This window comes from Cupressus sempervirens, chromosome 6 (genome assembly GCF_028749045.1).
Source record: "Cupressus sempervirens isolate cs-2001-9-10 chromosome 6, ASM2874904v1, whole genome shotgun sequence".
Taxonomy (NCBI): domain Eukaryota; kingdom Viridiplantae; phylum Streptophyta; class Pinopsida; order Cupressales; family Cupressaceae; genus Cupressus; species Cupressus sempervirens.
In genome coordinates, this window is record NC_143123.1 from 640,498,038 (window position 1) to 640,514,003 (window position 15,966).

Below are 15,966 nucleotides of genomic sequence, written 5' to 3' on the forward strand. Positions count from 1 at the left end.
AAACTAACAAATAGATATACTTTTCTTCCCTTTAATAATTCATTGTCTCCAATATTTTGATTAATTATTAAGACCTTGGCTTAAGCTTCCATTAATTAATTGAATTAATGAGCCCATCCAATGATGACTCGACCTCAAGTGATTATAAAGTCAAATTACAACTTTATAACAAACCATTTAATGTATTAATAATAATTGGCCACTAAAATAATAATAAATTCCAAAATACTTATCCTCTACATATGTCGTCTGAAACAGGAGTCACATTATTTCCCTACATGACCAAATGCAGTTTCCAAAAGGAGAAAGGGTCCCTCTCAATCATCACCAAACTTACCATAAATAGTAAGTACATGAAACCAAGCCCAGATGAAGTCCAATCTGAGCCAAACAAAGACCAAACAGGAACATACTGAATTGTTGAGAAGATGAGACCCTCCCACAACTGAGCCTCTGCCTCAGAAGTCCCTCTATCCACAATAATTGGCCTACAAGGGACACAATACTAGGCTAACAACTCGTCCTCTAACACTGGCTAAAAAGGGGACATTACATCTTAAGTGCCTTGGTTCTTTACAGTAGTAGCATCTCCACTTTGGATCTTTGCATTGGTGTACTGCCCTTCGAAGATTCGATTGATAAACTAATTGTCTATTCAGTTTTTCTCTATTCCTGATTTGTACACTAAATGCACCCTATGATATTTGAGGTTGTTGCTCTTGATTGTTCTTGCCTCCATTTCTTTTATAAAAATAAGTGATGGCAAATTCTCAAACTCAAATTATTGAGTGTTTGTGATTCAATGCAAAGATTCAACAAATGAATCAAATGATGATGGCACATTATGCATTGTCAATGCAATCAAAATTTTGATCATAAATTGGCTTTTGATAATTGATCACAGATATCATCCACTAGCAAATCATAGTTAGACATAGATCTACCCCACAATTAAGAGAAATTGAAAGATCTTTTCAATAGAAAGTTCTTCCAACTTCAAATGCTCAATATTTTGCCTGTCCAAAATGGAGAAGCAACAGTAGTGAATTTCTAGCACTAGTGTGTCAGTAACAGATAATTTTAAAAGCATTAAAACCTCCTGACACCTTCTATCATAATCCTCTACATGATCTTGATGTCCTGCCTTGTTTAACATGAATTGATCAAGATTACACTACTCACGAAAGGTGATTAATTTGTGACTCTACAGACTCTAATCTTGTTAGACAACTTTTAATAATCAAGCAAATGTAATTTGACTCCTGACATGGCAACATTCTCCATTAGACATGGGGTTGACAGAAACAACTAAATTAAGAGATTCATTAGAGCTGGAGAAATGCCACTTTACAATGATGTTTTAAACTCCAGTAGACAGAATGCAGCAAATTTTCAAGAGAAATTATATTATGGAGCTACACTTGATTTAATGTTTAGCTACACAACTGGCGGATTCATATACAGAAGAATGCAGTTTCAAGCATGCAAGTAAGAGCGTAAGAGAGTTTTAATGCAATAACATTACAAATTTATAAAACAGTTTATACCAGCATGACTTTAGTTCCATTGTAGATTTTAAGTCTTGCAGGTTTTTAATTGTGCACTTCATCACTGCCTGCCACCCCATAAAAAGATACTGAAAATACATGTGATAATGAAAATTGGCATTTCATAAACAGTGTGTTGATAATCACCTGAATTAGAGATGGATTGAACAAAAGATCAGGGATCTTGAATCTGTCAGCTCCGATTTCAATTATTCTGTAAGTAGAACAAGAAAATAAATCTAGTTTGCTATCCACATACTAAGCTATGAGTCCACACTATTACTACTAAATCACAAAGGAGTCGACTTTTTGATATTAAGGTAGGTAACGACAGATATAAAAATCAGGATTGAAGAAGAAATTTACTGTCCGTCAGGAAGCTCATATGGTGTTGTTGGAATGTTTGCATATCCATTCTCTGCAAATACAATGGAAAAAGCATGATCTCTTATCTCATGCATTAACATAAAATTCCAGAAGTGATCCAACAGATACATTAAACATATTGACAATGTGCAATGACAATCAGACAGCATATATTCTAGTGTCCCATATTATAGAGCACAAAGAATCTGTAGTAATTATAACTACAAGCTCACATTGCAAAAGGGAGGAGTTTTAATAATGTTATGAATTCTTTTCAGTGCTTTCAAGAACCAAAGAAGCATTAAACTGATAAATAAAATGGGATAGGTCTGCTTTCCAATCTAAGTGATATATAAATGATGTAGGAGCATCTTGGCTTCATTAGCAATCTTGTATCAACCAAAAAGAGATTTGCTTTGTGTTATGTTTCTTGTCTGCTGATCCTGTGAACAGTCTTGTTGTTCTTGCTTTGTTTCACCTGTGAGCACGATTTCTTATAGTGGACTGATCATGGATCTTTCACCTTTGATCGCAGTTCCTAATGTTTTGTCACTGCCATGTTCTCATTCATTCTTGCTTGAGACATGTAATTCATTGGCACCATGTGTAGCATGTGGGAGTTTGGTTATGTCAAGTTCTTGCATGCATGCAATCTTCTGTGGTTTTACATGTGGATTCATAGATCTCGTGTGGATTCATGTGGATCTCATGTGGATTCATGGCTTCATTGGCAATCTTGTATCAACCAAAAAGAGATTTGCTTTGTATTATGTTTCTTGTCTGCTGATCCTGTGAACAGTATTGTTGTTCTTGCTTTGTTTCACCTGCAAACATGATTTCTTATAGTGGACCGATCATGGATCTTTCACCTTTGATCGCAGTTCCTAATGTTTTGTCGCTGCCATGTTCTCATTCAATCTTGCTCGAGACATGTAATTCGTTGGCACCATGTGTAGCATGTGGGAGTTCAGTTATGTGAAATTCTTGCATGCATGTGATCTTCTGTGGTTTTACATGTGGATCCATGTATCTCGTGTGGATCTATCTCTAAGCTTGCATTCCTTCATTTGCTTAATTGTGTGATCACTGTTTTCCCCTTAAGGGATAGGACCTATTTGTTGTAACATGTTTCCTGATTTTGGAAATTGCAATCTCTCAACCGACCTATGTGTCCTAATGGCTATATTATGTAATGCAGTTGATGTCTAGAGGAAGTAATCTTAGAAGACAAGATCTAGAGGTTAAGCTATTGAGCAAATTAAGCTCGAATTCTGAGTTTTTTCTGTAGTTAAACCTTATGCCTAGCACATTGTAATCAAATTCCATTGGATCTATTTAGTATTAACTGAATTATCTTATTAGTTATTTCCACTCTATTGCATTGTGCTTCCATGTGTTTACTCTTGATTCTTGGTTTAGGACATCTCCTTTGGGAATTTCTCCTACCTAGCCTGTGCCAGGTGGTATCCAAGCAAGGTTTCATTCCTTTTGAAAGTTGGGATTGTGCAGAACCCTGCTGAATTTGGTTGTAGCATTGCAGAGCTAGTTTCTAACCTATAACTTGCAAAGGGTTATGATTCTTGTTGGAACTATTGTCAAGATAGTTCAAAGAAGGGAAAATGCAGATCCTGTTATCATGGATATGTTGGGACAGATTGCAGCTAGACTTGAAGCTATTGAGATAGCCTAGAGAAGAGGGCTGCCCATTGAAAATGTTAGTGAAGCTGAAGCTGAGGAAGTTGCACAAACAAGACCCTTTAGAACAAGCTGATGAAAGATTCTTGAGAGCTTTCACAAAAGTGAATGCTAAACCACATTTGAATCCTCCTAAATATCATGGTAAGCTTGATGCTGATGAGTTATTGGATTGGATCTCTAAAAGGGAAAATATACCCTGAGTATGAAAGTACATCAGTTGATAAGAAGGTGAGGATAGCAGCTATACAATTGAAAGGACGTGCTTCTCTTGGGTGGGAACATTTGCAAATTGATAGACAGAGAAGAGGGAAAAAAAAAGGATAAAGATTTGGGATAAGATGGTTGGTAAGATGAAAGGTAAATTTCTGCCTATTGATTATCAAGTTTGTTTGTTAAAGAGAATGCAAAACTTGAAGCAAAATATTGTAATGTCCCCATTTTTAGCAGGTTCCTACAGTTGACCAAGTCAGTTCACCATCGTGACCCTCGTGAGCTGACAAGTAGGATTTGAGGGTCTTAGTTGTGTGGTTATAGGCTTTCCAGTAGCCTATGGTGTGTTTTGGCTCCGTTTGACGGACTTACAATAATCTGTTGGCTTCAATGAGCTGAGTTGAGTTAGAGGAGTTGGAGGATGCTCTCAATTTTTATTTTGGGCTTTTGGTTTGGGCTCCAAGAATCTTTGAGGGAGCGTCTATTTATAAGTCACTCTCATCACGTTCATTCATTGTCTTTCATCATCAGGATCACTTTGCTGTTGTCAAATTTTGATTTTGATGCTCCTTCAGTTGTTTTCGCAAGATGGGTGAATTATTATTATTATTCATCTAAATACATAGAGGTTGCTATTTTTGTTAGTGTTGTTGATTGGTCACCTTAGTATCATAGCTCGTTGGAACCGGGACGAAAAGTTTTAAATGATGGCAACAAGAAACAATGGCCTTACATGTCAAAATTTGAACTTATGATGATAAAGGTCATTTTTGGAGCCAAAACCAATTAATAAAATAGTTTATAATGACAGTTTGTTATGTTTTAATGTTGTGTGTGGAAAGCTTCTTAAGTGAAGTTCATTTGGAAAACTTTGTGCCATTTGGAGATTATAAATATGAACCCATTTGATGAGTAAAGCATCCGATTGATTATTGCCTGCAAAGAGTTTTTGAGTTTGCCAATTTCTTTGCCCTTGCTGAAGTATAAGGGTTTGGAATTAAGAAGTGTCTTGTAATTCACAGCTAAGGTATTGTGAATTAATTCTGAGAATTGTCTTAATTAAATTATAGTATTTGCCGACTGTTATATACTATACCTGGGAATTTCATTGTGGTTGGAGAATTTGTGATTTGGAACGCCATTATTGTCTATTGTTTGATGTGGTTAAAGAGGAATGTATTGTGGTTGTTGTCCCTATATTTGGCAGCGATTTCAGACTTTGTGGAAGGCTATAATCAATTATTGGAGGGCAGCAATCAGGTTTTAGAGCACCTGCAATTATAAGCGAAGAGCATGTATTTTTGAAGCTACGAGAAAATAAAATTATTTCTTGAGAGCTACAATCCATATTTCCTCTATTAGAAGTCAATTTCCAAGTTCATTATTGCATTCTTGTAAATTTCCAAAAGTCAATCTTTAAATTGGATATTAGTAGAATTGCCATCAATTAAAGAATTACTTCTGAATTGTTTAGTGGTGTTCATTCGTCCAAATTGATAAAGACTTAATCAATTAAAATTGTGAGCAGTTGGCTGTGAATTTAAAGCATTATTTATTAAGTGATAATAATTTGCCTGCCAAATGTTTGACAAAATATCAAATTGTTGATTAGCAAATGCAAATTGATGTTTGTTAAGGATATAGCCTGTTGAGGTTTGTTTACCGTACTGGTAAAGAAATCAACACATACAGACAATGAACACGAACACGAATAGCAGAATTATATTTGCACATGCCAAACATACATTACGCTTCATGAGATGAATAATAGAAGATAGATGATGATTAATGATTTACAATGATCCCAAAAAGGATATAAATACTATCCGTTGAACCTTCCCGGCGGAGTCCTGTTGTGAGGTTTTCACACCATCGCCCTGAAATTTTTGGGGACCCCCTTTTTTCTAATCGCCTTGGCAAATTTTTGGATTGTCCAACAATTTTGAGTTTTGGAAAATTGTCACGCTTTGGCACCTTCACGACAAATATGGGAGGCTTAGCTTATTTTCATCCGGTTTTCTTAACTTGATTTTCCAGAGCTATCAATTTTATCCCTAGGCCGAATAATTTTTTAAGTTAACTTCAACTTGGCAGGATAAAATTGTGAATTTTGTACTTAGATGTTTTCTTTTGAAAATTTGGTTTTAACTTTGTAAATTTGGATAATTTTCAAAAGAGATATTTTTTAGACTCAAGTTTTTGGAAAATCTCAAATTTTTCTTTGGTGAAATTTTTTAAAATTTTGTTGAAATGTGGAAAATTGCAAAAAATCGATTTTTGGTTCTAAATGCAATTTTAATTTTATTTTTTTATTTTTTTAGCTTGGCAAAATCGATTTGGTAGAAAATTGCAAAAAATTGACTTTAATTGGATTAATTTGCCTTGAAAACTTTTAAGTTTTTAATGAATTTAGTAATTTATTATTGAAAAATAACTTTTGGTTAGCCAAAATACAATTTTAATGATGTATTAATTACTAAATCCTCATTAAATGGAAATATTTAACACCCTCAAGGCACCATTTAATTTCGTTTTGCAATTGGAGCTAATTGGTAAATTTAAAAGTGCAATTTTCTTTTTGGCAAAATTAAATTTTTTTAAGCTAAGTATTTAATTGTGAGCCTTAACTTGAATTTAATTTTTGTTTTTTTGTTTTCTCCTAGACCACGTAGGCCAACTTTATGGAGAAAGAAAATTGGCTATAAAAGGAGTCTCCTTCCCATTTCATTTTCACAAATCATTTCTTCCTCTCCATGTGGGCGAATTTTGTGGAGGAGCAGATTTTTTCCAGACTTAGGCGAAATTAGTGGGAGCCGAATTTTGTGGAAGCGAAATTTGTGGGGGCCGAATTTTGTGGGAGCCAAAATTTGTGGAAGATAAAATTCTGATTTTTTTTCAAGAGGCTGCAATTTTTGCCCTAGGTTGGGTAATTTTATTTGGAGGTGAATTGCATGGTAAATTCCTGATTTGCAAAGGGATTTGAACTTCTTGAAAGTCATATCCTAGGTTCCAAAAAGTCGTTGTAAGTTTATCGGTTAAGGTGAATTTTCATCATCTAGAGTTGCAAGGAGTGCTTAAGCTGAGATATCCATCTTTCATTCTAGGCTAAGGATTGCTCCACTTGGTTCTTCTTGCCTTTTGGTCCACCACTCTACCATCCCATAATAGGGCGACGAGCATGGAGGATGATAGTGCAAGTAAGAATCCCAAGCGGGCGAACACTAAGAAAGACAAAGAGGATATGACGCCCAGTACTTCCTTCTTCTCGAAAATGAAGTGAATAACCGACACCAATATATATACAGTGGACATGATACGGATGAGGGACAGCTTGAAGGAAGGACAATTCCCCTTGGTTATAGGTAGAGGTAATTTCAAATCATTTAGAGTTGCGAGGAGTGCTTAAGCTGAGATATCCATCTTTCGTTCTAGGCTAAGGATTGCTCCGCTTGGTTCTTCTTGCCTTTTGGTCCACAACTCTACCATCCCGTAATAGGGCGACGAGCCTGGAGGATGATAGTGCAAGTAAGAATCCCAAGTGGGCGAACACTAAGAAAGACAAAGAGGATATGATGCCCAAAACTCCCTTCTTCTCGAAAATGAGGCGAATAACCAATACCAATGGTGGTATAATAAAAGGATATACAAAAGGCAGTTATACATCACGGCCTAGGCATCGACACTTCCACTGTGACCATGATGAGCGACAACGGCGTAGCCTTTGATTTTGAAGATATCAAAGAAGAGTATGTCAATGAGACAAATTTTGGATCGAGGTTGGATGAGTTAGGAAAGGTTGCTATCAAGAAAAAACATTCGAGCACCCTTCCCTCTCTCAGCGCTTTTATTGGATTTACAAAAGAATATGAGAAGGATCATGAAAAAAATACTACAAGCAGCGAACAGTGTCATGTCCCTATTTTGGAGGCAATTTGATTTAATTAATTTAATTAATTCGGTTATCCAAAATAATGAATATTTTATGAGGATGACCAATTAATTATTTTAATTAAATAAATAAGTGGTATTAAGTTAATTATTTATAAAGTTATCAAATAAATAGATATTAAAAGGTAACTTTATATTTAATTAATTTAATAAAGTGACTTGAATTATAAAATATTTTAAAAGTCACTTAATAGATAAAACAAAATAATGTTCTAGAAGCTTCTGGAGAAAGTGGAGGAAAAAGAATAAATAGGCACCCCAGGCTTTATTGTAATCATCCAGATTTGTTGTTGTTGATGTTGATGTTTGTTGATGTGCATTGTGGAGCCTAGGGTTTTTGCAATAGTCACAACTGGCCATTGAGAACGAAAACTCTCAATTGGTACGCAATTTTGAAAGTGTGAAATATCACCTGAATTATTGCAACTGGAAGGAAGATACTTTAGTCTTCTATTTGTGCTACATTGAGAAAGAATATTTGAGTACAAAAAGCAGTTCGAAAAAGCAAGCCGAAAAAGCAGGCCGAAAAAGCAGTTCAAAAAAGCAGGCTGAAAAAGAAAAACCAAAAAAAGCAGGTCCAAAAAAGCAATCCAAAAAAAGCAATCCGAAAAAGCAAATTCGAAAAAGCAAAGAAAATTATTATAGCCATCTACAATCAAGGGCAGCAGCTAGAGAGGCACGACTTGGGCACTTGAGGAGGTTATTTTCTCTTCAGTGGTATTGCAATACATCTATTCTCTAAGGCGACTTCATATGCCAAGTCTGATATGTATTTTCATAGTTGCCTTTCACTATAGAGTGCTGTTGTAATTGTCATTTCGTATCAGACCTATCATTCATTTATAGATACATCATTCATTTTTACATTCTTCACAATGGTATCAGCAATCCATGGCTTTAGTTGTATTTAATCATGCATGTGATTTGCGTACTGCTGTAGGGGAGTATTGAAGTTAGATATTTAGTATTGCATTAGTTTTCATTGGCAGTTGTAGGTGCATATTACTTTACCAGCAATCATCATATTTTGATATCTTTGCAAATGCCAAGAGTCTTGGTTAACTTAGTATGAATATTGTATTGGATACTCATTCTCAATCAAGGAGATACAATTGCTGGTCATTAATAGTTGTCCTTGAGAATTAATATATCATTTTTTATCAGCCAGTTAGCTTGCATACCAACTGTTTGTTAAAATACCAGTTGGCTGTAGATGATCATTTTCATGATTAGAACTCATATATGTATTCATTATTGCCAAAATTCGTTGCATATTTATGTTAGGACATTGTTTAGACAATTTGGAGTCTTTGTAAGCATTCTCTTTGGGGCAAATCCAAACAAGAATCACTGCAGCAATCTGAAAAGTTATATCAGTCAGATGACCCTTGCTTGCAAAGTGTTTGACGAAATGTCAAACAACTGAAGTATAAAGATTTTTGGTGTTTGAAGAAGTTATAACCTATTGGGGTTATTACAAACAGTGTGGCAAAGACAACGGAACTCAAGGCGAAGCACACACACCTTGTCCTCCTATGGAAGAAGTTAACGAAAAGCTAGCTAAGTTCATTTCCTTAGCTAAGAAAATGAAAGAAAAGGGAAGATTTATATTAGAAGATCATTTGATGTAAGCCCAAGTGGCAAATTTCCCCTTTCTTCTAGAATAGGACAAGTGTCTATTTCTAATTGGCCACCATTCTGGTGCCTTCTCATTGGTTGCCACTTTTTGCACTTTTTTCATTGGTCCATTGATGAGGTGGCAACTTCTCATTGGCCGATGGGGTGGCAACCCTAATTAGGGTTTTGAAGATCCAATCTGGATCGTTGATCTTGTTTTGATCTCCACCGTCCATTGTATTTCTGGCCTCTATAAAAGGCCATTTGCTCTCATTTGTAAAGGGGTTGGAGAAATTGTTGCGAAAATAATACCAAAATTGCTCTCTTTTTCATTGTTGCGATTGGCATGTTGATCAAGAACGTTGGGTGTTATTGCATGTTTTCTACTTCCACTTAGTTAGATTTCCTTTCAAATTGTTAAAGTTTGTTTCATTTCAAGTTGTTTAAGCAAGAGTAGAGTAGATGGATAGTTGTATGGTAGCATTGGTAAATGTTTGATAGGGATCAATACTAGGCCACTAGCATCCTAGTGGTTGGTTGGGAAGCTTTGTGTGGTAAACTAGTTTATTTTTCCTTAGAATCATTGCACCTGTGGAAGTGAGGCCGCTGGTCAGCTCTCATTAGGTTCGATCCCGTCCATTTGCTAACCTTCCATTCATAGGAGTAGGAGTAGAATAGTAAGTAGTTGGGTAGTCGAAGCTTAGAGAAGCAAGTTAGAGTAGATCAAGTGATAGAACTCATCCATTCACCTTCCACAACCATCGCTTTCCTATCAACATCATCATCGGCAGACACACCCTCCATCATCGTGACCATCAACATTATCTGCCTCCGCACATTTCACAAACTGAGTCACCATCACTTTCATTCCACCAAAGTCCAAGTCATCCTTGAATGAATAGTGTAAGGCCGCCTACGTGATTACCAGCAAATCACATCGATAAAATTGAGCGAGCATCCAACGGTGTAAGGAACATTGGAGTTATACTCATGTCGAGCATTAACTTTTCAAGAGAGGAGTTGTATGTTTGATATCCTGTATCAAATATTCAAATCCTAATATGTTATGTAAGTGATACAAAACTCGCATCAACAAGTCCATCAGCCACAAACATTATGTCCGTTACAAACTATTTACCCGTTGGCTACAAAATACAAAACACCAATGACAATCATTCCGTCGGCTACAGAAACACCGCTGGGACCATCCAGTTGGCTGACACCATCCCCCCCAAAAAGAAAAGTCGTCTCCGGACGACAATTACAAAATATCTAAAAGAATTTAACAAACAAAATACATTAACGGACTAATTACAACAAGATAAATCGGCTTCTATCACATCACTTCCACATTCATTCCGTTACATCTGTACCCTCTGCTAACACAATACTGTCTCCTCAATGAAGTTGACTTGATAGCCACCCATGCTGCTTTCTCTGCTTTCAATTCCTCGGTACCCATAGCCAAGTGTCGCTGCGTTGCCTCCCACTGGATGATTAACTCCTCCCGAGCTTCTACGCATCCACCAAGACAGCCTCCCGGCCAAGACCTACTCCCAGTGCCTCTGGTACACAGAAAGTCCATGCTTGCAACAACTTCAACTCTTCTCAACTAGTCAGACTCCCACGACTGATATCCGCAACGACTGGGGGTCCAGGGGGCAACGCCCCCTGGGGGTCAAGGGTTAGCGCCCTCGCGGGGTCCTGGGGCACAAATTAACACTCCGAACCCCACACAAAACTGCATAGAACACACCATTTCTGTCATTTTTTGCCGATTCTACACTCTTTAGGGCAATCGTTGATGCTTCCCCTTCCCTTTGGCATCATCTGCTACTCATTCCGAACAACTTGAATTTGTCGTCGTTTTTTTTTTCTTTTTTTCTTTTTTTCAATTTCAAAAATAAAATAAATAAATAGCACGTCAATTTTGCCTCCAGGCGTCGCCATTCTGCAACGACAGAGTCAGCTAGCCATTCTGCGACAGCGATAGAGTCTTCCTGGCACCATATATTTGCAATTTAGATCTGTTGACTACCAGAGGCACCTCTTGCTCGTCCAACGTTCCCAACTTTATCGCTCGATTGTCGCCGACCTCCTGGATTTGATATGGTCCAACCCATCTTGCCTTAAACCGTTGTTTGATTTCATTCCGACCGTCACACTTGAGTACCAACTGCCCTAGCTGAAACCTGTTGAGTTTATCATGCCACGCCTTATGCCTATTCTGTGTTACCTCCGTCGCCCACTTTGCCTGTGGTCGTTGCACATCTAGATTATTTCCTTGCCGTCGGCACTGTTCAACTAATTTTATGTTGCGGTGTAACCTTTTCTTTCCGCGCGGTTTGTTCGCCGTGTACTCGACAATGGGATCTTGCTTTTTTCTGGACTTTGACTAGCTGTTCGTCCCCTCAGCTTCAGCCGTAACGGCCTTTCCTTCTTCTGCTTCTCTATATTCTTTCAGACATTCATTTTCCTCTGTTTTCTCCCCTTCATCGACCCTTAACATATTGCAACTCGAAAACAGTTCGTAGTCCTCTAGTTGCCAGTGGAAGAGACCATTCATTGAGTCCAGGTCATCGTTATTCGATCCTCCGTCAAGTCTCAATACTCCTTCGTCTGGTTCCATTCTCCTCTTTCCTTCATCATCACTTTCTGAATCTGACGATGCTGCGTCCTCGCCGACCATTTGCGTGTGCAAGTCAATTGTGAATCTTTTGCCTCCGCCCTCCATTGATAGGGTATTTCGTTTCCAATCATGTTTTACTTTTGCTTGCACCAACCAATCCCATCCCAAAATAGCATCATATCCTTTTCTTTTCAATGGAATAACGACAAAATCCAATAAAAATGGTTGCATTCCAATAGTTACCGATTGCGCCTTCAGATTCCCAATGGTTTGATTCCGTGTTAGTCTGTCGTGACCAATTGGAATGCTGGTGGCCACAATGTCAGTTTTCCCAACTTCTTCCAAGTCTCCTCTGGTAACACATTCACGCCGGATCCTCCGTCGACCATTGTGTCTGTCAAAACATGTCCCAAAATCCCCATCTCGACGACCGCCAGATGCCTTCCCGTCGTGAGCGCTAGAAGCATTGGGTCTGCTATCATCATTGGACTATTGTCCCTTCTTGTGTGCTCCGTTACTTTCAGAAATGGTGTATGATTCAGAATGGTCGTCCGTAACTAGGACATTGTGAGAAGGTCACTTATCTTGACCGGTACCTCCATTTCTAAGATCTGTCGTACAATGTTTTGTTCCGCGAAGTTCCTTGCCAAGGTGTCAGTGATGTCCTTTAATTGAGATGTCTCCACCGACGATGCCTTTGCAATTTTCGCTTGCGCTTCCCCCAATTTTCTCTTTTCCTCCGCTTGCCTCCGTTTAATTGCCAAAACCTCCTCTACATCCGTGCCAACAATGATCAAGTTTACTCCAGACTTTGGACACTTGGAATCTTCGTGATTGCCGAGTCTGCAACATCTGCATAATAATTTTGGTGTGTTTGCTGTTGTACAATCCCGTGCAAAATGACCCCACAAATTACATGCTCGGCATTGAACGATCAGCCGTTTGTTTGCATCATACTGAGTTCGACTTCGGCTCCCATTATTATTGTTATTATTTGTATTGTTGTTATTTTGCCCTCTGCTATTATTCCTGTATCCTCCGGATGTGGCATCTGCAGTATTCGTATTTCCGCTATTGCCTGACGGGTAAGCTTCCTGTGTAAGAAACACCTACGGAGATCCTCTTGTCTTCATGTTAAAGGGGCACTCTTTTGTGGAATGGCATATGATCTGACAAATGTCACAAAATTGGTTCTTCGGACACGATCCTTTAGTATGACCGTCGATCTTACACTCCGTACACCATAGCTCACTACCTTTTGGCTCCTTCTGCATGTTCTTAAACTCCTTTATCATGTGGATCATATCCTTCCGTAGGCAACGAACTTTCTTGCTGTTGCCTTCATCGTCATTGCTATCATCTCCAGCAGGCTCGTCATCATCAGAATCAGAGGAGCCATTCTTCTTTTTTGTCTTCTGCTCACTTTCGAGGTCTAGTGCTTTGTTATAAGCATCCACGTATGACGATGGTGGCACAATTTTCATTTTCCTCCGCAACCTTGAGCCTAGGCCATCCACGGACCATCTTTTCTACAATCCGTCCGCCGGCTTGCTTTCCATTTTGTTTATTAAGTCTTTTAATCTCCTGGCGTAGATGCAGACAGTTTCGTGCTTCCCCTATTTGATATTGAAAATCTCTGCTACGATTTCATTATCATCCTACAAGAGTTTAAATTCCGCCAGGAACTCCTTTTTAATGTTATCCCAGCTATTTAGCTTTTGTGGATCCATATTTGAAAACCAATCAATCGCCACACCCCGTAGGGTTGCCGGAAATTGCCTAACCCATTCTTTGGCATCTGTGATTCCATTTGCGCGCTAGATCGTCTCACATGTCTTACAATGTCGGATGGGGTCGGCTATACCATCGCCCTCAAACTTCGGCAGCTTTTCTTTGGGTCCCACCATCACAACTGAATTTGGTATAGAGATGTTACTAGGTCCTGCAACACTGGCGTTGTTTACTCCAACACCGCAGGTCTGCACTCCCGCACCGGCGGTCTGCACTCCCACACCGGAGGTCTGAACTCCCATACCAGAGGTCTGCACTCCCACACCGGTGATTTGTAACTCCCACACCGGAGGTCTCAACAGCTATGAACCTTGGTGAAGAAGAAGGATCTTCTGAAGTTGTCTCCTGTGGAAGTATATCCCGGATGAAGAGGTCACTCCACGCTCGTGCTCCCTCGGCACTCCGAGTCGTGCGAGTCGACGCTTTTCCGTTTGAATTCTCTTCCCTCGGCGAACACAATTTCAAGAATGCCTCCTGTGCTTCTTCCACCAACTCCACCCGCTGTCAAGTCTCCTTTAGCAATTCCTCCGCGCTTTGGTTTCTATCAGCAATCTTTTGGAATCTCCTCCGGCGCTCTGCCTGCTGTGCCAGAATTAAATTAGCTTGAGCTGCGCGAATCTCATCTTTATCCTTTACCGTGTTTTTATTTTTATTCAACAAATTCGGCATTTAATTTCCATCCGCCTGCCTGCGTACCAAGTCCATTGGGCAACGGTGCCAAATGTTTACCGTACTGGTAAAGAAATCAACACATACAGACAATGAACACGAACACGAACAAAAGAATTATATTCGCACATGCCAGACATACATTATGATTCATCAGATGAATAATAGAAGATAGATGATGATTAATGATTTACAATGATCCCAGACGGGATATAAATACTATCCGCCGAACCTTCCCGGAGGAGTCCGTCGGCCACAAACATTATATCCGCTACAAACTATTTACCCGTCAGCTACAAAATACAAAACACCGATGACAATCATTCTGTTGGCTACAGAAACACCGCCGGGACCATCCAGTCGGCTGACAAGGTTTTTTACAAATATACTGAAGAATTATACTAGTTGCATATCAGATCTGGACATGTTGATGATGACCCGGAAAACATTGTGAGGAATCTGAATGGATTAAGGATTTCTATACAAGATGAGACTGGGTTGGTGAAGATGGATAGTACGAAAGAAGCATATCAGTTCGCACTAAAAGCTGAAGAAAAGTTAAGGTATAGGTAATAGATTTCAGAAGAGCATAGTTAGATCTTACGATGAAAGTATCATTCCTCAGTTAGACAATGCAAATCAAAACAAAGGTAAATCAAAAGGGGAGTATGAAAATTCATACAGAGGGAGAGGTAACTATTCTAAAGGTAATTACACTAGTTACTTTAGGAAAAACAACAGTAAGAGGGAAGATAGAACTTGGTTTCAAGTTGCTTGTTCTAAATGTGGGAATGAAGTTTGTACAGATTTTGAATGTCCTAATTCTAACAAGAAGACAAGTAGCAGTAGCAGAAATGCTTTGGTACAAGAAGACACATCAAACACACCTAATGGGTTTGAGGAAGAAGAATATTTGATGGTTAGGAGGACCTTGTGGAATAAAGAAATGGTTGAAGATTCTCTTTTGATGAAAAGCTTTTTTAAGACCATATATAAGGTTGCAGGTAAATGTTGCAGACTAATCATTAACAATGGAATTTCAAACAATTTGGCATCAGAAGAATTGATTACAAAGTTACAGTTGCAAAGACTGAAGCACCCTAAGCCTTATCACATTGCAAGAATCAAGATTGAGCATAAATTACTAGTAAGTGAACAATGCCTTTTAAAACTCGAGATTGGAACATATTAAGATGAAGTCTTGTGTGGTATTATACTTATGGATTGTTGTCACATCTTGTTGGGTAGACCTTGGCAATATAATAGACAAGCTTTCCATTGTGGTAGATTGAATCATTATACATTTTGGGCTAATGGGAGAAGATAAGTTTTGTTGCCTTTGATTGAGGAACCTAAGGATGATAACTATACTACTGTTAGAGGATGTTTGGTTGAAGGAAATCAGTTGAATAGATATTTAAAGAAAGAAAATTTGTGTTTTGCCTTGATTCCTAGAAAGCCAAAAAAGAATTATGAATATAGACAAGCACT

The 15,966-nt window shown here is 38.3% G+C and overlaps 1 protein-coding gene across 6 annotated transcripts in view; it reads right to left on the reverse strand.

The window, feature by feature from the left end:
- Window positions 1–15,966, reverse strand: part of LOC149553855 (actin-related protein 4-like) — a 281,943-nt gene that overhangs the window by 31,722 nt on the left and 234,255 nt on the right. For all 6 annotated transcript variants that reach the window (XM_089789213.1, XM_089789215.1, XM_089789216.1 and 3 more), the window contains 2 exons: window positions 1,914–1,965; window positions 1,695–1,761 (listed from right to left, as the gene is read on the reverse strand). In XM_089789213.1, the coding sequence (XP_089645339.1) occupies window positions 1,695–1,761; window positions 1,914–1,965 (119 nt within the window). The remainder of the gene's footprint in view (window positions 1–1,694; window positions 1,762–1,913; window positions 1,966–15,966) is intronic.